General features: G+C 67.3%; 1 protein-coding gene across 3 annotated transcripts; it reads left to right on the forward strand.

Annotated features, from left to right (window-relative positions):
- Positions 1 to 25,363, forward strand: CEP170B (centrosomal protein 170B). 3 transcript variants are annotated; one of them, XM_045799293.2, is made up of 19 exons: positions 1 to 312; positions 4,214 to 4,345; positions 11,132 to 11,221; positions 12,900 to 12,978; positions 13,793 to 13,851; positions 14,826 to 14,964; positions 15,634 to 15,738; positions 15,898 to 16,389; positions 16,697 to 17,418; positions 17,498 to 17,668; positions 18,137 to 18,227; positions 18,395 to 20,092; positions 21,162 to 21,405; positions 23,395 to 23,554; positions 23,852 to 23,995; positions 24,131 to 24,219; positions 24,596 to 24,689; positions 24,787 to 24,838; positions 24,986 to 25,363. In XM_045799293.2, exons 2-19 carry the CDS (start codon positions 4,241 to 4,243, stop codon positions 25,219 to 25,221), a joined length of 4,770 nt encoding a protein of 1,589 aa, XP_045655249.2. In that variant the 5' UTR covers positions 1 to 312; positions 4,214 to 4,240; the 3' UTR covers positions 25,222 to 25,363. The 3 variants fall into 3 exon arrangements, with proteins under 3 accessions (XP_045655249.2, XP_045655248.2, XP_045655250.2); XM_045799292.2 differs by lacking the exon at positions 1 to 312 and adding an exon at positions 1,111 to 1,256; XM_045799294.2 differs by lacking the exon at positions 1 to 312 and adding an exon at positions 1,127 to 1,256 and having other exon boundaries at positions 4,219 to 4,345.
- The last annotated feature ends 687 nt before the right edge of the window (positions 25,364 to 26,050 follow it).

The raw sequence follows: 26,050 nt of genomic DNA on the forward strand, positions 1-26,050 counted from the left end.
AGGTGCCTGAGGCTCCCTTCCATGCTCCAGGATGTGTGCCCCCCTCTTACTGCGCCCACCCCCAGGTCAGGACCTGGCACGTGGGTTTCGCGGGGACTGAGGACTATCAGGACGGACTGTCGAGTGCCCCCGTCGGGGCGGCAGCAGGCACGGGTGTACGGCGGGGTGGGCACCATCGCAGCTCCCGCTGTCCCGGCCACGAAGCCCAGCCTGCCCAGTACAGCCCCCTCCCAAACCCTGCTCCCAGGACTTCCCTCCACTGCCGCTGCCCACCCCCGAGCCTCTGCTCAAGACCTTCACCATACCTGAAAGGTAGGACGCCGGTAGAGCAATCCCTCCGCGAGGCGTCTCCCACGCTGCCCCCGCCCCAGCGTTAATCCCTTTCCCTCTCCCAGCTCCCGGGTCACCCGACACCAGCAAGCAGCCCGTGAGCCCTTAGCCCAGGAACTGTGAGCACCTCCAGGGTCCCCAGCCCCACCCCGCCCGTCGGCCCACGCCACCGTCGACGCCCAGGACCCCCAGCCCCAGCCCAGCCTAGAACGCCAGGTGTCTGGGAGCTGGGGGCGCGGGAGGGAGGGATCGGGTAGGACAAGGTGCGCCTCCGGGACTCCCTTCCCCTCTCCCAAGCTCCACCCTCATTTGGGCGTGCGGGGCTAAAGGTTAGGGGCGACGGAATGCTCCCCCAGCTGGGTTAAGCGTTAACCCCTGGGCTCAGGGCCAGCACGCTGGGCTGCTCTGGGCCCTAGGGTTCAGCCTGGCAAGCGGGGGCGGGTCCCCCAGCCGAGGGCGGGGCCGAGACTGGGAGGGGAGGGGGTCTTGCCGGCAGGGTGGGAATTAGTGACGAGGGGGCGGGCGCGGGCAACCTAGTGGTGGGCGCGGGGGACTGACCGAGACAGAGAGGGGAGGGGGTCCGGGTCCGGGGCGGGGGTGCGGGAGAGGGGACCGAGGCAGAGAAGGGAGGGGTCTGCGGGGGGCGCGGGGGCGAGGGCCGCGGGCACCTGGCACCCGGGCCCGCCCTAACCTGGATTTCCGGGGGCGGGGCAGGACGCGGGGGCGGGGCGAAGGGCGGGACGCGGGGGCGGGGCGGGCGCCCGCAGACGTCAGGGACCCGCGCGCCAGGCCGCGGGCCGCCGCTCCGCCCGTGGGCTCGGCCGGGGCTGCCGCGAGCGTGCGGGCCGCGCCGGGCATGTCCTAGGCGGCGGCCCCGCCCAGCGCTCGGCCGGCGGGCGGGCGGAAGGGCCGGGGCCGAGCCGCAGGTAAGACGCGCGCCCCGCGCCTGCCGCGGCTGGGGCCTCCCTGCACCCGCACCTGCGCCCGCCGGGCCGCGCGGGGATGGGGATGGGCGGGGGACAGGGGCCGGGGGAGCAGGTCTCCTCCGGGCCGGACAAAGGCGTGGGGACGGCGGCCGCGGGCGCACCTGGCCGGGCTGGTCCCTGCCGCCGCGGAGGCGGCCCAGGTCTGCGCCAGGCCGGGAGGGGCGCCCGGCGCGCGTCTACGCGGCCTGGAGATGGGGGCGCAGGCCTGGGCGCCGGGGTCCCCGCCCAGGCACCGGCTCGGCCATGGCTGCCCCGGCGAGCGCTGATTCAGAAGGCGCCGCTCCCTCCCCCTCCGGGCCCGGCCGCCGCCCGGCCTGGTCTCTCCTCCCGCGGTCCCTCCCTCCGTCCTCCTCCTCGTTTCCCTTGTCGCTGCCGTCTCTCCGCTGTCCCTGCCTCCTCTCTCGGCCTGTTCCCGGCCTCCGTTCCGTCTGCTCCTTCCAGCCGCCCGCCCGCCCCAGCTCCTGCCGCTCCCAGACCCTGCCCCCATCCGTTCCCTTTCCCGGTCCCCGCCGACTCCCAGCCTCTGCCCCCGGGCGGCTCCACCTTCCCGTCTCACCTCCCGGCGGGTGGCTTTTCTGGCTGGGGCGGCCGTGGGGACGAGTTTGGGGTGTTTATTATTCTCCATCCTAGCAACGATGGCCAGCCCAGCCCCGATCCGGCTGCAGGCTGTTTGGGAACATCCTCAGCTCCCCGGCCTGAGCCTTTTCAGGATGGGCTGGTAGTGGCAGGGGTGGCCTGGCCCTGGCGCAGCCACAAAACCAGGCTCTGGGCGCTTGTCCTCCCTTTGCTGTAAACCGAGGCTGTGGCCTCATCTGGGTGGGGTCGCTGCCTATTGGAGTCAGTAGCAGGTGATGGAAGAGTGTGGGATGTGGGGGCTGGGAAGGGCAATGATGAGGCAGGGGCTCTCCAGCAGAGAGCCTGTATCCACCCCCCCACCCCCGCAAGGAGGGGTTTTAGAGGAGGTTGGGGTTGTGGAGGCCCCTGGAGCCCTGCAGAGGGGTGGGGGTGGAGGTCCCCGCTCCCTTGGCCTCTAGTGCCTGCACCCCTGGCCAGACTCTGAGGAAGCGCCTGGGGCTGGGTGGGGGGTTCTGGCAGACTTCTACAGTGGGTTTTTCCACGTCTTTCCACCTGCTTGCCCCGGGTGACATGAGGATATGCCATGGAGTAGTGGTCACTTGGGCCCACATGGCCTGGTGGGTCCTGGTGTTGGCCGCGCTCACTGCCCGCCCAGAAGGGAGCTGTGACCTGGGGCCTCTGGGTGTGGTTACTGCAGGGACAGGGACTGGGCATCCCCTGCTGCTCCCACCATCCGTTCTCTCCCTTATTGTCTAACCTGCTGTCTGTCCTCCCTTTGCTGTAAACTGAGGCTGTGGCCTCCTCTGGGTGGCCGAGTCATGTCATGGACTCAGGACCTCCAGGGCTGGCCATGTGTCGCCTGCTCATGCCCCACGCTCTGCTCAGGGCTCCGCTTGCCATGTTTTTGAAATCCTTCGTGACTTTTGGACAAGGCTACCATATTTTCACTTGGCACTGAGCCTCCCAGAGATGAAGCAGGTCCTGGAGCTACCTTTTGGCTCCACACCCCACAGGACTCCCCGTGCCTCATGACCCGTCTCTGCACTGGTTCTGCCCTCTGCCTGGACCACAGTCTGCAGATGTCCACCTGCTCCCGCTCAGATGTCCCCTTCCCAGGGTGCCTTCTCAGGAGCCCACCCACCCCGCTTCATTTTTTCTCTGGGGCACTCACACCTTCTCAGAGCCTCTCACCTTTGCTGCCTGCTCCCCCCCCAGCTGGTGGGAAGGCCCGTGGTGCAGGTCATAGCTGTCTCAGAGCCCAGGACACCCCTCGACACATGGCGGTGCTGGGGATGTGATGTATTTCAGCAGTATGCATATTTGTAGGAGAAGAGTGGCCAGGACACTTGTGGTAGTGCTCCGGGTCCACAGGAGGCCATGTGCACACGTGTGTCCCATGAGCGTGTGTGTGTGTGTGTGTGTGTGCGCGCGCGCGCGCACATGCACGGTGTCCACACGCAGGTGCTGCTGTGCACACAGCTCTACTCTGGGGGCTCCGGGTGAGCACGGCACCCATGTGAGAGCATGTGCGTGCAGGCTGCACAGGGGCCTCAGGCTGCCCCAGGGCCTGGTCTTGGGGTGACATTGGCCCTTGTTGTCACTCAAATTGACCCCTGTGCTCCCCAAGCTCCCGTGGTGCTTCCCTGCCCATCTCGACCATACCAGCCCCTCACACCCCCCTTTCAGCCATGCTTCCGGGACCTTGGGCACCAGGCACCACCTCCGTCCCCTGCTGCCTGGTCACCTGGTACTGTCCTGGCTTGGGGACCTCTGCAGGATGGCCGCAGTGGCCACCAAGGGGCGTTTGGTCTCCTCTAAGTGATCTGCATGTTGATGGCTCAGGGCTCCTGTCCTCGGCTGCCTCCCCGGCCCTCCTGGCAGGCCCACCCCAGCGTGTCCGGCTGGGGGAACAGAGCCCCCGGTGCAGTTTGTGTCCCGGGCTGGGGTCTGGCCCAGTGCATCTGGCATTGTGCAGACCCCGATGGGCCATGCCGAGTCCCACACGAGAGCTGTTCCTGGTCGGGTCATGAGGACACGTGAGGCGCCACACGTGGGCAATGTGGTCTGTGCCTCTTCGTAGACTCAACGCCTGGCACCTGGGAGGGAGAGGAGAGGGGCCTAGAGCACAAGGGAGGACTGGGGGAGCTTAGCTGGGGAGGGCGGGTGGTCTAGTGTGGCTGGGGCGCCACGTTTCCAGGAGTGGCCCCTGCACTGCCATGGGGGTGCTTGAACCTCAGGGGGCAGGATCCCTGCCCAGACTCTGGCATCCAGGGGCTGGGGCCCAGGGAGGGAAGCCTGCTCTGACGCCTCCTTCCCCTCAGGGCAGGACCGGCCTGGCCAGCGCCAAGATGAGCGTCACCTCCTGGTTCCTGGTGAGCAGTGGTGGCACCCGCCACCGGCTCCCGCGAGAGCTCATCTTCGTGGGGCGTGATGAGTGTGAACTCATGCTGCAGGTGAGTGTGAGCCCCTCGGGGGGCAGGACCCGGGCCGGGAAAGCGCCCATCCCACTCCCTGCAGGACGCCTGGGGAGAGCCCTCGCGGCAGCCCTGGACCCACAGGTGGGCCTGTGCAGGCCTGAGTGTGTGCTCACACGGCTGGTCCCTGGCTCTGCGTATTGGAGCTTTTCTGACAGGAAGGTGTGTGGGCTCCTGTGAGGTTCTCAAGGCATCAGGGACCCACCTTTGGAAGGTGCTGGAAAGTGGACCTATCCATATCCTTGTTGTCTGAGGCCCAGCTGGGCCAGGAACGGAGTGGGGAGCCCCAGGGCCAGCTGGGACCATCAGAGCTGTCTAGGGGAAGGCTGGTGCCCCTTTGAAGCACCCTGGGGTGGGGAAGGGGCCTTTCTCAGGCAGAGAAGGCAGTGGGGCCAGGGCACTGTGCTCTTGGCCATCAGGACTTTCAGGCCCCGGATTTCAGAGCGTGGGCTTGGCTTCTGTGGGAATCACATGTCTGGCTGTTTGGGAACAAGGAGGGTTCCCCCTAGTTCAGGTGTCCTTTTGCCTGTGCCTCGTGGGTGTGATTGAGTCGGGCTTTCTGCAGCCCTGCCCCCCCCACCCCACGTGGCGCATGGGCCCCTGTCCCCCAGCCCCCCAAGCTCCATGCCCCCCACTGTGGGGCCCTCAGAAGGAAGCAGGCATCCTGGGTGGGCCGCTCGGGTACAGGGTGAGACCTCTCTCAGGCCCCGGTTCCCTTGTGCAAGGCCGGCTGCTGCCGCCCACTCCCCCGGGACACATGGGGCTTGGGCTGCAGACGGGGCTCCACCACGCGCACGTGCACTTGGGCCGCAGATGCTGTCTCCCTCTCCCGAGGGCAAGCCGGTCCCTGTCTGGACACCCTGGCTTCTCCCCGGAGGTCCTCGGACTTGCTTGACTAGACCGGCAAAGTTCCCGCGTCGTGTCTGGTTGCTGGGCCTTCTGAGTGTCTTTCATCTGGAACGGGCTGTCCTCTTACTTCTCTTCATGCCTTTGGAAGCTGGAGAGACGAGTCAGTGACTGCCCGGGGTGGGCCGATGTCTTCCGTAAAGACGTGGCTGTGTCTTCCAGGCCTCTGGGGCCACGCGCCTCCTCGGCTGCGACTCCGCGTTGCGGGGTTGAGAAGCAGCGGCCCGAGGACAGTAAGGCAGCAGTGTGGTGCCACCCGGGAATCCTTGTCCTGGGCATCGAACTGTCAGTCTCCTGTCGTTTTCACCCGTCACGAAATAGTCTCGACTTGTTAAAAACCGTTTACCCATAGAAAGAGCGCTCTGAGCACGCGGTGTGTACAAAGCAGGGGGCGGACTGTCAGTCGCACCCCTGGCGTCTTGAGCGGCCCCACTGAGGCCTGCGTGTGGCTGGTGGCTCCTGATGGTGACGCGGAATGTGACCCCTGTTCTCTGTCTTTGGAGGCGGGTCTGAAAGCCTGCTGGGTCCCTGACCCCTTGTAAGGTGCTGTGTGCCTGGGTAGTGTGTCGATGGCTTTGCCGGTCTACCTAGGGTGGCCAGGAGGGCCTCGGAGGAGGCAGCCCTTGATGGGGGCCTGGGCCCAGCATGGGGGTTCTTCCTGCCCACTGCCTGGCTCTGTCTGCTGACCAGGCCCTCACTCTGCTTGCTTCTTTTCCTAGGGATTGGTGCAGACGCCTCCCTGCTTCAGGAGGCAGGGGTCAGGGTGCTCGAGTGAGTTTCAGGTCCAGTTCCTAGTTCTGGTTCGTCGGTGGTGGAGCCTTGAGCAGGGCAGGAGCAGTGGGCACTTCTCAGCCCTTCCTGCGGGGCCAGCCCCTGACGCGGGTGCACCTGCGTTCCTCCCCTTGCTGTCCTACACCTGGGGAAACAGGCTCCAGGAGATCATGCAGGCGTTAAGCGAGGGCAAGGATGTCCACCTCTGCAGCCTCCCTTCCTGCCTGGGCCCCGAGCTACTGGGCGGGGCCGCCCCGGAGGTCCTGTCACTCGTGCCTTGGTTTCTACATCTGCTGAGCTGATTCACACAGTGTCCTTGTCTGTCCTGTCCCCAGTCTCCAGCCCCCTGCGTTTATAGCCCGTGTGGGCATCACCGAGGCAGCCTAAGCTCTGTGCAAAACCACCCATCCTCCGTCCCCTCCAGCAAGGCCCCTGCCAGGGTCCCCACCAGGGTCCAGGGACACACCCTGACCTTTCCTCTCCCTTACCTGTGCTTTGGGCATCCTCAGGCGGCCCTGCCACCGCAGTGGGCTCAGGGATAGGCACACTGGTGGATCCCGGCCTCACCCTGCAGCTGTCCCACCCTAGCCCCTCTGCTCAGGTGCTGCCGGAGGGCCTGGGCCTCCCCTCCCTGGGGTCCGTGTCCTCATGCCTGTGTTGTCACTCGACGGTTGTGATGGAATACTGTGTTGTTCCGGCTCCGAGAGGGCCCTGCAGAGACCCTGCCTGCGGGGTCACCGCTCCGGGGGTGGGGCCGGCTACACACATGTAAGGAGGGACCAGATGAGGCCCCCGGGGGAGAAGCCCGCAGGCGGTGGCACTGGGAAGGGGATGGGGGGCCGTGGGGCCAATTGGACACCCAGGAGGGGGAGGGGCACGGAGGGCAGGCAGAGGTGCCAGGCAGGGTGCAGCCTCCACACAGGGTGTGGGGAGGAGGCAGTGCGGGGAGGCCGGGCAGCAGAGGGCTGTCCAGGGGGCCTGTACCACAAGGGAGGCAGGAGGGGCTGTGGCTGGGACTTCAGGGGGCAGAGCCGGCCAGCCTGGCCACGTGCCGTCCCCTCCCCAAGCCTGGCACAGACGGCTGCCCCGCCAGCGTGTGGTGGACGACACGAGCGTGAGTGTGGACGCGGGCCACCTGCTGCGGCTCTTGCCCTGGGGGGCCCCGCGCTGTGGCGTGGGTCGTGTGCGTGTGCACGCACAGTCTTCCCCGCCTCGGCCCCGTTTGCCCTGCAGGGGTGTGGCAGCCGGGGTCTGGGTGCTCGTGCCCTTATGCAGAGACCACAGCCCTGAGTCGGGGGCCCCCTGCACACATGCCGGCCAGCCCGTCCTAGGTGGACATGGGTGATGCCGGGTGTGGACTGGCGGGGGCTATGCCCAGAGCCCTGGGTTTTGGCCGCTGCCAGGATCAGGCTGGCCCGGGCAGGGCCTTCTCCATGGAGGGAGTCACATAAAGTTTGGAAGCACATCTCTGTTCCTTTTAAAGTGAGTATAATTAGACCCTTTTCCAAAAATCTGTATCTTTGGAGCTCGTTAGGGCCATTTTATTCGCCTGTTCCACAGTTTTCTTCTCTCGCGTGCCGCACAGCTGCTTTGTGTCCTATGAAGTCTCAAATCCAGGGCCAAGAGGCTGCCTCGACCTTCCCTGGGTGGGTGTCCAGCCTCTGAGCACCTGGGCATGGTGGAGCTGGGGTCAGCTTCTGGTTTGGTGTGTCGGAGCTGGGAGGGAGGTTTCTGGAGCTGAGACCCCTCTCTGCCTGCTCCCCGTCAGCCTGGTGCTACCCGCAGTCTGGGAAGGGGCTTTGCAGGAGCCGTGCCTGGTGCTGGAGCCCTGGCCGCAAGTGGAGGCTGGGCCTGGGGACTGGTGGGGGGGGCCCAGGCTCTGGGGGCAGATGGGGGGCACCGTGCAAACTCCAAAGAGCCAGAAGATGGGTGGGGTGGGTGGGGGGGCAGGGAAGGCGGGCACAGGGAGGGTGGTGGTCCTGGGCGGAGGACCCAGGTCCAAGCATGGGCGAGGCATCTCCAGAAGTCACAGAGCGGTCTGGCCAGAGGGCTGGCCGGGGCAGGGCAGGGCAGGAAGAAGGTTTGGAGAGGCCTCCGTGGCCTGTGGCTCATGGGACAAGGCCAGCCTTTCCCCTCACGCTGGCCAGGAGCCTCAGGAAGTTTCTGCAAAGAGTGTGGGCAGGACCGATGGGCTGGGAGGGCCAGGAGAAAGATGGCTGCAGGGGACAGGTTGACGGGGAAGGCCAGTGGGTGCCTGGGGGCAAGGGGGTGTGGTGGGAGCAGCCGGCCCCTCCGCTGCTGGCCTTCCTGGGGAAGGCTATAGGGCCAGGTGGGCAGGGAATCTGGTTTGGCCTGGCCGAGCTGTGTCTGGGAGTTGGGGGTCCGAGGCTTGGGGAGGGAAGGGAGTTGCTCAGGCTGGGAGGTTGCCCAGAAGCCCCTCTAGGGGCTTACTCCTTGACAGAGGTGGTGTCTGCACCTGAGGGGCAGCGTGCCCTTGCTGCCCACCCCTGTCCGCCTCGGGCCAGCCTGTGTCGCTCTGCGTGCTGGCGTGGGACTAGCCAGAGCCCCGTGGCACAGCCCTTCCCGGGCCGGTGGCGCCCCTGTGGTCTGATACCTGGCGGCACAGCGGCACAGCCCACCCCCAGGCTCACTTTCCAGAGATGGGGGGCCCCTTTGGCAGCCGGGGTGTCCGGCAGGGCTGAGGTGGGCGGCTGGCCTGTTCTCGAGCCCTGGGCGGTGCTTGGGAAAGGGTGCAGGAGGAGGCGAGCCCCGGACTTCTCAGCAAGTGCTGTCCTCTTGGCTGCCGGGCTGGACTTCAGCGCTCGCGCTCGCCGGCTCGCGAGGCTGCCTGGAGGGGCGGGTCGCTGGCCCGGGGTGAGGCGAGCCTGAGCACTCAGGCTCCCCCAGAGAGCTGCTGGTTCTTGTCAGCCCCACCACAGCCGGGAGACTGAGACCCAGGTAAGGGCTTGCCAGGGTCCCCTGCCTGTGCCTGGTTGGGGAGGCCCAGGCCGCGGCCTGGGGGTGGCTGCAGGGCAGGGTCACGAGGGCTGGCTCTGGGGGCAGGTGAGCGCCGGGCCGGCCTGCATCCGGGACAGGCAGGGGAGTCTGATGGAGGAGGGGATGCTTGGCACCCAGGGGAGAGGCTGTGGGCCGTGGGTGCCAACGCTGGGCAAGGAATTCAGGATGGGGGCGGAGGTGAGGCCTGGGGGGCGAGGCAGGAGGTCTCAAGGTTAGACTCATCTGGTCAGAGAGCTGTTGCTCTGGGAGGCAGACGAGTCGGCACCAGGAGCCCCACCAGGCCATCCTGGGGGCTCCTTAGGGCAGATGCTTGCCACAGGCTGCGCCACTGACCTGGCGCCCTTGGGCAGCACTGGAGCAGGTGGCCCAGGGCAGCCTCTGGGTCAGGGAGGCTCCGGCTGGCCCCACGGTCTGCTCTGTGCTCTGGAGCACCCCTGCACCCCTGCTTCTTCCAGAGGACTGAAGGTCCATGGCAGGATGAGGTGTGGGTCCCACGTCCCATTCCTTCCTCATGCCACGCCCCCCAGGTTCCCCACCTCGGCAGCAACCCTGTGGGTCCAGCTGGCCACCTGGGGCCTCTGAGTGCAGGCAGGGCTGGAGCATGGAGGCTACTGCTTGGGCTGGGGGCCGCAGCCCCTACAAGGCCTGCCCACGACGGTCTGCCCTCCAGGGCTCTCGGCGCATCTGCCAAGCTGAGTGACCTAGGGCAGCACGGGGCTGGGCCAGAGCCCATGCCCACGCCCACCCCCACCTCGCTGTGTCCTTGGGCCTCTGGGGAGGCCTTGGGCTTCTAGTCCTTGGGAGGGTGGGTGCTGGGGCTGCCCCTGGAAGCCAGGGAGAAAGTGGGCTCTGTGGGGGCCGGCTGCCTCGGGGAGGGAGGGTCCGGGCGCTCCTTGTGGGAGTGGAGAAGCCTGGTGGTATGGTGACACAGGGACTCGGGTCCTGGGCCACCACCTCATGGGCTAGGGGCCATCCTGTGCCAGGCCGTGGAGAGCAGGGGTGCAGCCCTGTAGGTGCATGCAGGTGCTCTGGAGGTAGGTCTGGGTGTCTTGTGGAGGCACTGCCGGGCAGGTCCACGGGGTCCTGTGCGGTCATCCTGGCAGGTCTGGACATCTCCTAGGTTGGCTGGTTCTGCTGGCCTCTCCAGAGACTGGTCCCCAGGCCTGTCTCCTTAGATGGCGAGAGAGGGAGGCAGGGGCCTCCAGCAGAGTGGGTGTGGGGTGGGCAGTGGTGGCGTGCTCTGCGCCAAGACTGTGGGCCTCGTGGCTGGGGGAGGTGGCCTGTGCCGGGGGTGCCTCAGCGGAGAGAACGTGACCCCGTGGCCCTCTCCCTGCCTCTGCACCGCGAGCCCTAGCCCTGGAGAGGTGTGCCGGGGACTGTTCTGTGTTCTTCCAGCTGCCTGTGTGAGGGGGCTGGGTGACTGGCCTGGGGAGGGGTCCTCAGCCGGCACGTGTGTGTGTGTGTGTGCACGTGTGTGCAGGGTGTGCTTAGGGTGTGTGTAAGACCAGTGCATGCGGGCACATAGCTGTAGGGTCCGAGATTCATCCTGCACTGCGTGACCACCACCGGGAGAGCTGGCCAGGAGTGGGGGGAAGCCCTATCCCTGAACCCACCCCCCCAGCCCTGCTGTCCTCCCTGTGCGCTCTGCCTCCCCCAACTGCCCTTGGGAGTGAACAGCATGTCCCAGATGACAGAGGTTCCCAGCCCTTCCCATGGCAGACCCAGGGATAGGGGAGCACTGGCCTGTTGGTGCTGAAGAGGGCTGGACAGAAAAGGAGGGGCCCGGGTGGCAGCAGTGGGGTGGGAGGACCTGGCCTTGGTATTTCAGCAAATCCCCATGGCCTGTTCCAGTGGCTGGGACAGCTGGCTGAGTCAAGCCTGGGTGGGCTGTCGGGGATGCACACACTGGAGGTGTGGGGGTGTGGGCTGGACCTGGTGGGCTCCCAGGCCCAGGTGGCTGGTGTTGCCATTGCAGGGGGTAGAGGAGGGTGGGGTTCCTGCTGGGAGCTCCTCTGCTCCTGGACCTCACCTAGCCAGGAAAGCCGGCTGAGGGAATCTGTGTGTCCTCAGTCCCGCAGCGTGGACAAACAGCATGCTGTCATCAACTACGACCAGGACAGGGACGAGCACTGGGTGAAGGACCTGGGAAGCCTGAACGGGGTGAGTGCAAGGGGCAAGGGCGCTCCGTGCTGGCCCCGCCCCTCCTCAAGACCTATCTCTGTCTCTGTCTCTCTGTCTCTGTCTCTCTCTGCTGGCCCCGCCCTCCTTTTGTGATGGTCACGCCCCTCTTCGTGACACCCTCCCATAGGAGCCCCCCCCCTCGTCTTCCCCACCCCAGCTCCTTCTGCACCCTGACCCCCCATCTCGGCCTATCCCTCCGCCTTGGCCCCACCCATCTTCGTGAGCTCCCCTTTGTGAGCCCCGCCCCTCTTCGCAGGCCCCACTCCTGCTCTGCCCGCTTGCTGTGGTCCCTTTCCCTCCGTGACCACATCCCTCTGCTCTGTCCTGCCCGAGCTCCTCCAGGATCTGCTGCTCCCTGGGGAGGAAGTCACCTCAGGTGCAGGGCTCCCTTCGGGCCAGGGCTGCTCTGGGGGGAAAGGGCCCTAGGGAGGTTGGGGAGGCATTGGACCTCCTGCAGGCTGAGAAATGGGGCTGTCTGCTGGGATACCCTGTCCTGGGGGATGTGGACCTCCTTTGTGAGCAGGGAGGGGTCAGGTGAGGGATCCTTCCAGGGTCCAGTGTGTAGCTGTGCTCAGAGTCTGTGTGGTGCAGACAGGCGCCTGTCCAAGGAGGGCCTTCTGCCCTGTCCCTCCCAGCTCATGAGGTCTGCCCTCCATCCTGAGCTGGGGGTCTCACAGCAGCCTCAGGCTGCCGAGTGCTGGGCACTCCTCGCCACCTCCCCCGAGGGGCTCCTGGCCACAGGTCTCAGGCTCTGCTTGGGTGTGCCCCTGAGCTCCTCCCCTGTCGGCCCTCCTGCCAGAGTCACCCTACCTGAGTGGGCTGCAAGGGGAGTGAGCATCCCCTCCCCCGACGTGGGCTGCACGGCGGCCCTGGCCCCCAGACCACCTGGTCTCTGAGTGGGTCACTGGGGCTGCGGGCCTGGTGTGCGCTCCTGGGGCCTGTGTGATGTCCACATAGTTTGGGCCAAGTCTTGCTTGTCCACGGGCACAGGCGGACAGGCCACCCCCGTGCCGGGCTGCTGCCATGCGCCCATTGCTTAGAGCTCACGGACTCCAGTGTCACCAATAGCGCATCCAGACGGAGCTTGCCGGGGTTCCAACCTCTCTCAGGCCTGCTCTGCTGCCCCCCGCCCCCCCGATCCAGCCCTGGCCTGGGATTCCTTCCTGTGGACCTGCCCTCCCGCTCGGGAGATCCCCCTCTGTCCTGTAGATTCTCCCCAGTCTCGTGCCTCCCACCAGACTCCAGCACAGTTCCTGTGCCTGAGCCCCTCCTGTCTGCCCCCTGTCATCTGGCCTGCCCCCGAGGCCCGCAGAGCATGTGGGGCTCTCTCCCTCATCTGGCCAGAGTGTGGTGTCCGGGGGCCAGCCAGTGAGAGCCCCTGGTGGAGGGAAGAGGGTTTCCGGGGAGCAGGCAGCCTCGCAGAGCCCAACCAGCCTTGCCATGGGGCCACCCCAGGGGTGTGCCTCGGCCACTGTCACTTCAGGGTCCTGGGGTGCTGGGCGAGGGCAGTCCTTCAGCGGCCGTCTGTCCTGTGGTCCCTGCAGGGGGTGAGGCTGGGTGCACGTGTGTCAGAGGGACAGTGCCTGGCCCAGAGCAGCATGGAAGGAGGGGACCCCACCTGCTGCTGGCCTGGCCCTGCCACCTGTTTCCTCCGCAGACATTTGTGAATGACGTGCGCATCCCGGACCAGAAGTACGTCACACTGAAGCTCCATGATGTCATTCGATTCGGCTACGATATCCTTTCCTGGCCGGCCCTGCCTTCTGGCCTCACTCGCACTATTGTCCTGGCAGTCATAGGGGCCTCCGTGGGCATAGCTGGGGCCCATGCGCGTTGGAGAGTAGCCAGCATGACCCCGGGCTGGGTGCCAGCCTGAACTCTGGTCACGGTTCCCCCGACAGAGGCCCCAGTCCCAGGCACCTGCTTCCTGCCTCCTGGTCTGAGCTCACACTGGGCCCCAGGAACAAGTGAGCCCTCCCTGGGACGCAGGCTCCCTGGTGACCTGGGGGCTGCCCAGGTGTGGCCTTCTGTGCTCTGAGCATGTGTCCGTGGGGGCTGTGCCTCTGCCCCAAGAGCCTGGTTGCCCTGGGGACCCATATACGTGGCAGGAGCACATCCTCTCGTCTTCTCTGCCAGCACTCATGTTGGCACAGCCGCTAGTGGGTGTGGACCCAGATGCTGTCTGGGGAGGCTGGCGCTGAGGGGTGGTCTGGGATGGGAGCTGGGAGCTGGCTACGTGGCATGGCTCCTGGGCACATCTCCTGCCCGCCCTGCCCTGCACTTTGGGTGAGGGGCTGAAGGGCACGTGCACGGCCCCGGCGCGGTGTGTGCCCTGATCTGGAGCGGCCTCCGTCCCGCTGCTCCGACTCAGTGCAGTGTGGATGCGGGCCTGGTGCACAAGCGGGTGTGCGGGGCGGCACAGTCCCCCCATGCGTCTCCTCTCGATCTGATTCGCCCAGGAGCTATCTGCTCCTCTCGCTGTGGCCCCGAGCCCTTGTCCAAAGGCCGTCCTGGCTCTTCCGCTCTGGCTTTGCCTTAACTCTCGGCCACATTCCAACATGTACGTGCTGGAGCGTGTGCAGCACCGGGTCCCCGAGGAGGCGCTCAGGGTCAGTGCCGGCACTCACGAGGCCCCTGCACCCTGCACCCCTCCTCCGGCCCTGCACTCCCACACCTCTTGGCTCCCTTGGCCTGGCTGTGGTGCCATGAGTCAGCCCGGCCTGGCCTGGCCTGTCCTGCAGGATGGCCCAGTCTAGCAGGCGGGGTAGTCATTCCCCCCAGGCTGATGCAGCCGCAGGTGGCGGGTGTGGGGAGGAGGCTGCTGTGCCCAGCTGGGGGAGGGGAGGCCGAGAGGCATGTTGGGTGCCAAGGAGGACCCCAATCAGGCTATCACAGGTGGTAGCCAGAACAGACAGGAGGGACCTGGGTCGGGGGCCACGGCAGCTGGGATGTCTCCTCTCCCCTTGCTCGTTTGTGTGGGGGTCCTGGAGCATCGACTTGGGGGACCCTGCCCAGAGCTTCACCCGGGAGCCCCTTGTGGGAGAGACTAGCCTTAGCCCCCTTTCATGTGAACTGTGGGCAGCACAGGCTGTGTGGGTGGCCTGCCCAGAGTCACACGGCCAGTGTGAGCCTGGGTCTGACAGCTGCAGAGCTCAGCATGCACGGACGCCATCCCACGTGTCCGTACGCACATGCACGCATGCACGCATGCACACGTATGGTGTGCTGGGATAGACCACTGCTCCCCACGTCCCGTGGTCCCTGGGGCCTGTCCTGCCCTTCTCTGGTGGGTCCTGAGTGGGGGGTGACGTATCACCTCTGGTGACTGCTGTCCACCCCTGCCTCCCCCACCCCAAGCAAACCGCAGCTCCTTCCTGGAAGCTTTGTGGTCCTGAGGACCCCCCAGGCTTGGGTGAGGACCCCCAGCTTCGAGCCTCAGGCTGTCCCCTCCGTGGGGGTTGTGAAGGAGGCCTCCTGGTGCGTGGGGCCAATCCCGGCCCTCTCTGGACCAAGAGGGAGGCAGGCTGCCTTGGGTGTCCTCCTGAGGCTGACCCTGCCCTCACCCCCGCCCCGTTGCCTGCAGCACGAGAAGTATACCAGCCAGCTGCAGGTGAGCGCCAAGGGCCCGGCACCCAGGAAGGGCGAGCCGCTGCCCCAGCACACCCCATACTGCGAGTCCTTGGGTCCCAGGCCAGAGAGGGGGGACCGGAGGCCGGGAGCAGGTAAGGGCAGCATTGCAGCGGGGCCCGGGAGGGATGTGCACACAGGCCTGCCCCCCACGGGCGCCCCATGGCTCTCCTTGAGCTGCCTGTCAGCCTCCTGGGCTCATGGCACCCCACAGCCACAGCACAAATCTGCTGTCCTGTGAACTCAGGCATCCATGCACCCCACAGCCACACAGCCTGAAACATGCCCACCCACGTGCATTGCCCCCGTGTACCCTGTGTGCTCGGTCAGCCTGCGGTGGGGCCCAGCCGTCAGGGTCACCCCTCTGTGGCCCGAGCTGTTTACAGACCTTGGAGAGCAACCCACCCTGGCTGTAGACTCCTGCTGTCCTCCTGCCCTTCTGGCAGGCAAGCTCTGGGGGCAGAGGGCTGGGACAGGGCTGGAGGGGTTGCCTGCCCCAGGACGGGGGCACTAGGACTGTGCTGCCCCAGGTGAGCCTCCTGCACAGGGAGGCCTGGGCAGGGCTGGGAGCAGCGAGCGTCCCCTGCTGTGGATGTAGAAACGGGCCTTAGAGTGACGAAGTTGGAGTGCTTCGGGTCCTAGGCTGAGATGGGAGGTGACCCCAGGGCCCCCCCGGAGCCCAGTGCCTTCCCAGCCCCGGTCTCCCCTCCTTGTCTGCGCTGGGGCCACAGGGACCCAGGGTCGAACTTCCTCTCCTTGTGCAGAGGCGGCGGCCTACCGCACACCCCTGTACGGGCAGCCCTCCTGGTGGGGAGAGGATGATGGCGGCAGCCCGCCCGAGGACCGGCGCCAGGAGGAGCCCTACGCAGGTCGGTCCCGGAGGCCCCTGGAGCTTCCGAAGGGTGGCGGGTCTGGAAATGCCCATTTTGGGGGGGGGGCACAACAGCTGATGGTCCTGGCAGAGGTGGGTGGGCCAAGGTCGCCACCCTGCAGCCCCCCGAGGACATGTTTTCTCTCCGCCCACCCAGAGCGGCCCAAGGAACTGGTGCAGCATGACGGCGAGCTCCCTGGGACGATGGCCAGCTTCCGGGCCACGGTGGAGCCTCAGGGCTACTCATTCAGGCGGGAGCCCAGTTACTTTGAGATCCCCACGAAGGAGGCCCCGCCGCCGCCCCCGCCGCAGCCCCCCGAGGTGCCGGCCCAGGAGGCCCCCACCAAGGACGGAGAGCCAGGCGGGGGCGGGGCGGCCCCCGTGGTGCAGAGCCACGCCTCCTTCACCATCGAGTTTGACGACTGTAGCCCCGGCAAGGTGAAGATCAAGGACCACGTCACCAAGTTCTCGCTGCGCCAGAGGCGGCCACCGGGCAAGGAGGCCACACCGGTGGAAGCCGTGTCTGCGGAGACCAAGGTGGCCGACTGGCTGGTGCAGAATGACCCGAGCCTGCTGTGCCGGGCCGGCCCCGGTGACGACCGGCACAGCACCAAGAGCGACCTGCCCGTCCATACCCGCACCCTGAAGGGTGAGTGCCAGCCAGGCTGGCCCTGCGTGAGGCCTGTGACCTCACCGCAGTGCCTTTGCTCCCAGTGGGGCGCCCTCACCAGCTTGATTGGTTTCCCACCTGCAGTTAGTTGTAGGGACTTGCCTCCCCGGTGGGGGCAGTCCGGCATGTTCCCATTGCTCGTCTCGACCACGTGTGGTGGGTTCCGTGAGGTGTGGGCACTGCGTCCCCAGCCACGTGTGGCAGCTTGGGCATGGCATGAAGGGGCCCCCCCCGATTGCTGCCCGCTTTCCCTCGGCCTGATGTGTTGGGGCTCCCCCACCCCCAGGCCACAAGCATGAGGACGGCACGCAGAGCGACTCGGAGGACCCCACGGCCAAGGCGGTGGCAGCAGCAGCTGGGGTCCCCGCGGAGGGCGGCGGGGCACAGGTGCGGCTACAGAGGCAGATGAAACGGGACCCCCGAGAGCTGCTGCACAACCAGCAGGCCTTTGTCATTGAGTTCTTCGACCAGGACACGCCACGCAAGAAGCGCTCACAGTCCTTCACACACACCCCTCCTGGGGACCCCAAGGCCGACAAGCGCCGAGGCCCCGGGCCGGCGGACAGAGAGCGCACAGGCGTCCCTGCCTCGGCGCGGGGGACAGGTGGCAGCTTGGGGCCACAGCGGGCCAGCTCGCTCAAGCGGGAGAGGACAGAGGAGCGCGTGGGGGGGCCCTCACCCGCCTCCCGGGGCTCCGCACGACCCTTTGGCAGCGTGGGGCGCCGCTCCCGTCTGGCCCAGGACTTCATGGCCCAGTGCCTGCGGGAGGGCTCCCCGGCCGCCTGGCCCGGCCCTGACAAGGCATCCCCAGCATCACCGGCCCCCGAGACACCCCGTGGGGCCAGCCCTGTGGCCCCTGCGACCCCACCACCGCCCCCCGCCGACCCCCAGCTGACCAAGGCTCGCAAACAGGATGAGGACGACAGCCTGAGTGATGCGGGGACCTACACCATCGAGACTGAGGGGCAGGACCCGGAGGTGGAGGAGGCCCGCCAGATGATCGACCAGGTCTGCAGGGCAGGGGGCTGGGGGCCTGGCTGGGGCTGGACTGGCTCTGACCTGAGGGTCTGGCCATCCCTCCTCGCAGGTCTTTGGGGTACTTGAGTCTCCTGAGCTCTCCAGGGTGTCCTCGGCCACCTTCCGTCCAGTCATCAGAGGGGACAGGGACGAGGCCAGCGATGGGGTCGCCCAGCGAATGGCTCTCCTGCAGGAGTTTGCCTCCCGGACGGTGGGCATAGCCCCTCAAGGGGAGCTTCAGGTACCTGGGAGGCACGCTGCCCTGGGAGGGGCTGGGGCCCCATCATCGGGTCCTGTATGAGCTCGAAGGTTACTCCAGGCCTCGTGCGATGCTGGGCCGAACCTTCCCTGAGTGGTATGCTTACCTGGCCTGTGGGCTGGGGCTCCTGTATGGCGGACTCGAGGGCAGGCCTTGAGGCCCCAAGTCAAGTTGGGCCCCTGGGTGTTCACAGGCAGGGCTGGGCTGAGTCCCAGAGGCGGGACGGAGCCACAGCTGCTGATCTCTGGGCCACTGAACCGGGCTCAGATGAGGTAGTGACGTTGGGGTTTTGTGAGCTCAGGAGCGCAGCGGGGGTTCCCGGGCTGCTTCTGTCGGGGGGTTATGTCACAGGTGCAGAGATGGTATGTTGGGGCCAGGTGTGAGGGCGAGGGTCTCCACGGGGCTCCCGCCTCTCCCTGCTGCAGACACACACTGTCCTTTGCTCTGCAGGGCCTCACAGTGCCGGGCTCCCCTGGGGGTCAGAAGTGGGTGTCCCGCTGGGCCAGCCTGGCCGACAGCTACTCAGATCCAGGCCTGGCAGGTAAGTGGCTCAGGCTCGGAGTGGGGAGGGGGTGGGCTCAGGCCTTCTACCGGACACACAAGCATGAGTGCATGCCAGTCACGTCTGGAAGAGGGTCAGGCTTCCGGTATGCACGGACGGCCTGCAGGCCAGTGGCCGCTTCAACCAGGCTGACCTTGTCTTTGCAGAGGAGAGCCCTGGGCGCAGAACTGGGGAGCTCGAGGGGGCCCTGCCTGTGCGCCAGCGACGGCGACTCCCACAGCTGCCCAGCGACCGTGCAGATAGCCCCGGGGGCCTTGAGGCCACCAGGAGGAGCGGCCCTGGGCCTCCGGAGCTGGGCAGTGAGCAGGCCACCTGCCTCTTGGCCCAGGAAGACTTGGAGCCTGACAGCCTCAGCGATGCCAGTGGGTCGGACGGTGGGCGGGGCTCCGAGCTGGGTGGGGGCCCGCAGGAGGAGAGACGCAGGAGCCCCCAGGAGGGACTAGCATGGACGAAGGGCCGGCGTTCGCCCAGGGACCCCGGAGAGCCAGCCCCCACTTCTTTCTTCATTGGGGACCAGAACACGGAGACGGCCTTCCCCAGGAAACCATCTGTGGCCCCCGGGGAGGTGGAGGGCCCAGTGCGGGCGGCCCAGCCCAGCCCCGCGGCGAGGGACAGCGTCTACGTCAGTACTGGCGGGAGGGTGGTTATCCAGCTGCGGACAGAGCGGTCCCCGGAGCCTGAGAGCCCTGCCCCGGCCTCGGTGCGACAGGATAGCTTCGACAAGGAGCCGGCCGGTGGCCCCCCAGCGCCCGGCCAGCTACCACACATCTCCAGCCACCCTCTCCTGCAGGACCTGGCTGCTGCCCGGGCCTCACGCATGGACCTCCACCCCCAGGACACCCACCTGATCCTGAAGGAGACAGAGACAGCCCTGGCAGCCCTGGAGGCCCGGCTGCTCTCCAAGTCCACGGAGGAGGCAGAGGGCCAACTGGGCAGCGCCCCCGGGCTGCCAGAGGACTCCCTGTCCGGGGACTCTGACGTGGACACGGCGAGCACGGTCAGCCTGCTCAGTGGTAGGAACGGGCCCAGCCCAACCAGTCCTCAGCCCGTGGGACCGCAGAAGGAGAAGCCGCCGTCCCCACCAGCAGCACAGGACCCAGGGGGTGTCTCCTTGAACAGTGCCCGGGAGCGGCTCTCAGATAAGCATCGTCGCCCCCTGGGCCCCACGGACGCGGTCCGTGCAGAGCCAGGGAGGCGCCTGGCTGCACGGCATGCCGCTGGGCCCCGTATATCCTCAGACTGGACTGACGAAGAACGAGGCTCCAGCCTTGCCCACCCGCCTGGCGCAGACACGGTCACCTCTGACCGTGAGACTCCCGTGGCCACCGGGGCGGGGCGGCCAGGGCCTCACCGGAAGCCTGCCCCGCCAGCACCGTCCCCGTCTCCCCGGGAAGAGCAGGGCCGCGGCTCCGCCCAGAAGGTACAGCAGGTCCTGACGCGCTCCAACAGCCTGTCCACACCTCGGCCCACACGGGCCTCCCGGCTCAGGCGGGCCCGGCTGGGGGATGCCTCGGACACGGAGGCTGCCGATGGCGAACGGGGGCCCCCGGCCAACCCTGAGCCGGCGGGGCGGCCAGCGCCTGAGCAGGCCAAGAAGCTGTCGCGCCTGGACATCCTGGCCATGCCCCGGAAGCGGGCGGGCTCCTTCACCGGGCCCAGCGACTCCGAGGCGGCTCCCGCCCGTGCAGGCTTCTCGGGCCGCAGCGTCGAGTTGTACTGCAGCGGCCGCAAACCCGTCATGGCCGAGGCTCGGGCCACCGCCAGGAAGGCCACCAATACCACCACGGTGCCCCGCCAGCCCTTTAGCCGGGCCCGCCCGGGCAGTGCCCGATACTCCTCACCCAGTGAGTGCCGGGAGCAGGCGGGGTCCCCGGGCCCCGTCAGCCAGGGCGGTGGGTCTGAGCGTCCTGGGTCAGCCCAGTTCTGGCCCCAGAGGAGCCCCCGTTCCCACGGGCAGGCCTGTCTCCACAGACACACGAGTGCCCCGAGTGTGCGTGCCTGCGTCCTGCAGCGAGCCCGGAGGGAGGAGCTCCTGCGGACTCCCGGCTGCTGGGGCTGTCCACTCTGCCCTGACGTTGTCCCGGGGTGGGGGGGTGGGTGCCTGGGGAGGGTGTGTCTGGCTCCCACACACCCCCAGGCAGAGGCCCCGTGCAGCCTACGGTCTGCGCACACGCATGGGTGGAGGGACGGTGCTGTGGCCGCTGGTGCTTGTCTCGGACCCGGAGTGGCTGGATGGCTCTGTGCACATAGCCGGCTTGCCCTGTCCCGGACCCGTGGCTGCAGAGAAACAGCTCCTCCCTGCTTTCTGGGCCCGCTGTGGGCCAGGAGTACTGAGGGACCAGTTGGCTGGAGGAAGGGATGGAGCAGGGACAGTGTGGTGGAGGGCTGAGGACCCCGGCTGCACGCAAGCCCGCTGCCCCTCCCATTCTTTTTGGCTGCATGTATTTGCTGCCACCATGGGGCCTCAGAGCAGGGTGGGTGAGGAGGGGGTCCCAGAAGGCCAGGCAGGCAAGGGAGGGGGTTGTGAGGGCTGAGCTCAGCCCCCCTCTGTGGTCCCACCCAGGCCTGGGGCTGGTTGACATGGGGAGGTCTCCCCCGATTTGGGGTACGTGTGGGTTCCATTTCCCGTGCCACCAGTGCCACTTGTTCCCATCTGATGGGCACAGACCCTCTCCACGGGGTGCGGCCTCTGCCCACGGGGTGACCAGCCACAGGCCCATGCAAATGTCAGGTTGCCCATCCCTGCCGTCCCTGCTTGACCCTGCCCGTCCCTGCTGTCCCTGCCCATGCCTCTGGGTTCGTGGCTTGTCCTGCAGCGCTGGGCCCTCGTCTGGAAGGACCCCGGGGCTGCTGCAGGGTGCTGAGCGCTGCTCTGTTCTGTTCTTGCTTCTGGAAACGATTTGCACACCCAAGGCACGCGGCGTCGGCAGCAGGGCTCGGATTGCACGTCCACATCCGAGGAGGAGTACGGCTCCCACCACGGCTCCCCCAAACACACACGCTCCCATGCCTCAACAGCCACGCAGACCCCGCGGGCTGGCAGCTCCAGCCGGACCCGCCCCAGGGCCCCCGGCCTCAGGGACACGGACGACGAGGAGGAGGATCCTGATCCCTATGGTTTTATTGTGCAGACGGCAGAGATCGCGGAGATTGCCAGGTGAGCAGCGCCAACTCGGCAGGAGCCATCGACCCGGAGCGCGCCTCGCTTTGGGGCCAGGAGCATCCCCAGGGCAGGGACTGGGCTGGAGGCTGTCTTCCCGAATGAGCTCGGCAGATGCTGGTCGATGGATGGTTGGGTGGATGGAGGGATGGATGCTGGGTGGATGGGTAGGTGGGTGATGGGTGGATGGATGGGTGGGCGGGTGGATGGATGCAGATCTGTCCGGGAGGCTGTGGGGCCTCTGGTATGAGGAAGGACTGTACTCTTTTTGTTAAAGATGAACTCTGTCGTGTCATCATTCCCTGGGTCAGCTCCAGGCTGGGAGCTGGGAGGCTGGTGCAGAGGTGGTGGGGACTGGGGAGCGGTCTTGCTCTGAGCAGTGGTCAGTGCTGCGGGGGTTGGGTTCTGTGGGGGCTCGTGCAGGGACAGGAGGGGTCCGGGGCCGGGCGAATGGTTAGTGTTTGGTGCTGAGGGTGCTGGTCTTGAGCCCGGGAGCCTCCAGAAAGGTGACCAGAGGCAGGTGGTATCTGGGAGAATGGCCCGGAGGCACAGAGATGGTGAGAGAGGCCGCAGTGCCTGGAGGTTGAGCGGAGAGGACCTGCAGGATGTGAAGAGGGTCAGCACGCAGGGGGCGGTGCACAGGGCCATGCACAGGGCTGACAAGGGGCCAGACTGCTGAGGAGGCAGGGCGAGGGTTCTGGAAGGAGGCCAGTGGGTGAGAGAGGCGAGGGGCGTGCAGAGGTGAGGGGGGGTGGAGGGCCCCTGTGGGCATCTGGGGCCTCTGCTCCAGAGCAGACAGGCTTGGGGATCCCGATGTGCTGGGGGCTGGAGAGGACGTGGGGGCAGCACTGAGGCAGGGGCACACGTCCATTTGGCATCCGTGAGTTTGAGGGATTCCTTCTGTGTTTTCTTGATGTAGGGAGAGTGGGACCCAGTTGGGGGACCCCCGTCTTGAGGGGGCCTAGCGCAGCCTCACTGGGGAGGTATAGTTTTCTCCAGCTGTGCTCGGCGTTTCTGGGAGGGGCTGAGCTTGGGTGGCCGTGCCAGGCAGGGGTGCAGGTGGCATTGGGAGTGGACAGGACCCGAGGGCCGGCTGGGAGGCGCTGCGGGCAGTGCTGGGACAGCTGAGGGTGGAGGCCTGGGCCTTGGTGGGCCTCGGAGGCCCCGTCCCTTGGGCACCTGCTGGCATCGATGGGCCGAGGAAGCCTGACAGTGCTGCTCATATGCCCTCAATGGAGGGAGCAGTGTGGACGGTGACAGGGGACTCCTGTACTCCCAGCCTGGGCCGAGGGCTCCAGTGACACAGGCTGGCTGTGGGACCTGATGTGCTTTGAGGACAGGGCTCAGCCTGGGGACTTCGTGGGCGGCAGGGGGAGAAGGTGCTCCTGGTCCCCGCTAGCCTGAGAGCCTTGTGGGGAAGTGTGCATAACTGTGCGGGGTGTGAGCAGAGCTGGGCTGGTGCTGGGAGCCTGGCCTCCCTTGGCCTCCCTCCCTCCCCTGCAGGGAGGTTCCTGGTCTCTGCCTGCCTGTTTCACCCTTTGCCTGACTCTGACCCTTGTCTGTGACCCGTCTCCTACCCCAGTGTCCGTGTCTGCAGAGTAGGGCCTGGGTGGCCCCACGTGTGCCCTGGTGGCCGGAGGGGAAGGTGTGGCCTGCTCTGGAGCCTGTGGGCACCTCCACCTGCCCTTCCTACCCAGCCTCAGCCCTGCCACCCCTCTTGGGGCATCGGACGCATGAGCCTCTGTTGGGGCCCTGTCCATTTGGCACTGCCAGCGGCCGGCTGGGCACAGTCTAGGCCAGGCTGGGAGCTGCATACATTTGGTCCCTACCTCTCACCCAGCACTTGCCTCTTGGGAGAGACTCCTGCCTCCACCTGAGAGGGGAGGTCGGCCTGGGGAGGGTTCCCTGACCTCCCCGACCTCCCCAACACTGGCACCTGGCCCAGGAGGACCCTACAGGACTTGCCTTCTTTCCTGTGGGCTGCAGGCTGAGCCAGACGCTAGTGAAGGACGTGGCCATCCTGGCTCGGGAGATCCATGACGTGGCTGGGGATGGCGACTCGCTGGGCTCGCCGGGGCCCGCCCGCAGCCCCTCCCTCAGCAATGTGCCCAGCACCCCGGCTTCAACCATCTCCGCCCGTGAGGAGGTGAGCCCTGCCACCACCCTGCCGAGCTCTGGCCAGGTCCTCGGTCCTGGGTCCTGGCTGCGTCTGCCCCCCCCCCCGCATGCATGGGCGGTGTCAGCCGCGAGCCCCCACCGAGGCTATGCATCCTGTGCTCGGCTCCCCACACGGCCGCCCTGAAGCACAGGGAGGGGCGTCTCGGGGCCCCCAGGGGACTGGGCGTGGGGTCCGCTCGGTCCCCCTGCTGTCGTAGCAGCACTGTCTGGCCCTGCTGGCGGGTGCCCCCCACCCAGGAGCGCAGACACCTGCCCCTGTCCGCAGCTCGTGCAGCGCATCCCCGAGGCCAGCCTCAACTTCCAGAAGGTGCCACCTGGCTCCCTGAGCTCTCGAGACTTGGATCAGAACATGAATGACCGCTGTGAGGACCCCCTCGCCGGCAAGACGCGGCCTCGGAGCCGCGAGGAGGCAGGCACCCCAACCCCCCGCCCCTCAGAAAGCTGGCCAGGCCGCGTGCTCATGGGGCCCTCCCGGCCGGGTGCTGCGGTTCACCCGGGAGCGGGGCCTTCGGGAGGGCGCTGTGCTGACACCCGGTCCTCACAGGTGATCTTTGACAACCTGATGCTGAACCCCGTGTCCCAGCTGTCCCACGCCATCCGGGAGAACACGGAGCACCTCGCCGAGAAGATGAAGTGCGTAGGGCCCGCGAGCTCTGCGGGCTGGTGGGAGCTCCCCCCCGCCAGACTCCCCTCAGACACAGACACCAACACACACGCATCGGCCAGGACCCGCTGCAGTGGGGGAGGGGGTGCACGGCCCAGGGCATGCTCGCGTGCACACGCGTTCCTGGCTTCCAGGAACCAGAGTCCCAGAATGACCCACAGCCTCCAGCCCAGCCCTCCCCACGTCAGGGCCGGAGGCCGGGACGCTGGCTCCAGCCAGCCCCGTTCCTGCTCTGGGCCCGTGTTTCCCTTTGGGCACAGGCGGGGCGCGGTGGGGGGAGAGGTGTGGGCGCACACGGGTCTGGGCTCCGTCACCGCTGTCCTCTGCCTGCTCCCTCGGCGGCAGGATCCTCTTTCAGAACACAGGGCGTGCCTGGGAGGAGCTGGAAGCCAGGATCAACTCGGAGAACGAGGTGCCCATCCTGAAGACGTCCAACAAGGTGAGGGCCGGCCCGCCCCCAGCCGCCTGGCTCAGGGAGTGGGGGAGTGACCCCCTTGGTGGTCCTGCTCCATCTCCCCCCTCCCGCCTGCTTCCAGGAGATCAGCTCCATTCTGAAAGAACTGAGACGCGTGCAGAAGCAGCTGGAAGGTGGGTGTGGTCCAGATGGGGGGGGGCAGATATGGGGTGGGCGAGCCCTCGCGGTGCTGCCCGTGGTGCAAGCAGAGGGAGGCCCGGGGTGGGCACGGGAGGCAGGGCAGGACCTGCCGGCCGGCCTGAGCCTCCCCGCCCCCGCAGTCATCAACGCCATCGTGGACCCCAGCGGGAACCTGGACCTGCTGACCGGGAACCGGGGCTCCGCGGGCTCAGCCCAGCTTGGGAAAAGCCGGCCGGCCGTCCAGAGCCCGTCCTCGCCCCCCTCGGCCCTGCCTCTGAGGAGCTTCCCACAGCGGGCGAACTGCGGGTCCCCTGGCCTCCCGGACCCCGCCTTCCTCCCCGCCTTCCTCCCCGATGCAGACAGGTTTCTGATCTAGGTGGCCAGGGCCGCGGCCGCCTCCTCGTGCCCTGGGTCCAGCGCCTCCAGCGCCCTTTGTCTGCCGCCACGGCCCTTCCTGGCTGCGGACAGTTCGCCTCAGACCCCCACACGTGCCATAACCCTGTGGGCAGGTGCCGCTGTGCCCAGACCCCCTCCCTAGCTCCCAGCCAGTACCCTAGCTGGACGGTCCAGCCCCTGCGGCTGCCCCTGCTGGCCTCCTGGCCGAGCTCCTGTTGTGGCCACCGCCAAGGGCTGGCGTCCCAGGTGTGTACCCACCTCCTCTCCACCGCTGTTATTTTTGTCTTCAGCTTTTAAGGAAAGCGTGTTCTGTGCCACCGCGGCAGCCCCCCTGGGCCCGGAAGCCCTCATCCCACCTCTCGAGCTGGGAGTGCTGTTCTGCTGAGGGCTCCCGTGGGCTTACCTGTGCCGTCCCTCTGTGCTGGCCGGGGCCAGGCAGAGGAAGAGGGGCTGGGCCGGGGGGGGGTCATTCAGTGCCAAACACGGAGTCGGGAGGGGCTCCTGATGCCCCAGGACTTGAGGGCAGGGTGCACCTGCCAGGGGTCGGGTGGCCTGGGGTGGGGATGTGGCCTGTGGAGACGTTTGGGGCAGGAACCCCACTGCTTCAAGCCTTTGGTGCCAGTGCAACTGCCAAACCCGAGTGTGCACGCTGCCATCACACGGGCCGTGCACACAGGCACACACAGGCCAGACACGTGTGTCCGCGCTCACAGCTAGCCCAGGCACGTGTCCTCACTGCGGGGCTGCTCTTCCCAGCCACGGTGGCTGGGCTTCTGCGCTTGGCTTCCCGTGGTCCTAGGCTGGGGGCG

The sequence above is a fragment of the Ursus americanus genome, chromosome 26 (assembly GCF_024610735.1).
Source record: "Ursus americanus isolate L20-20 chromosome 26, mUrsAme1.1.p, whole genome shotgun sequence".
NCBI classification, from domain to species: Eukaryota; Metazoa; Chordata; class Mammalia; order Carnivora; family Ursidae; genus Ursus; species Ursus americanus.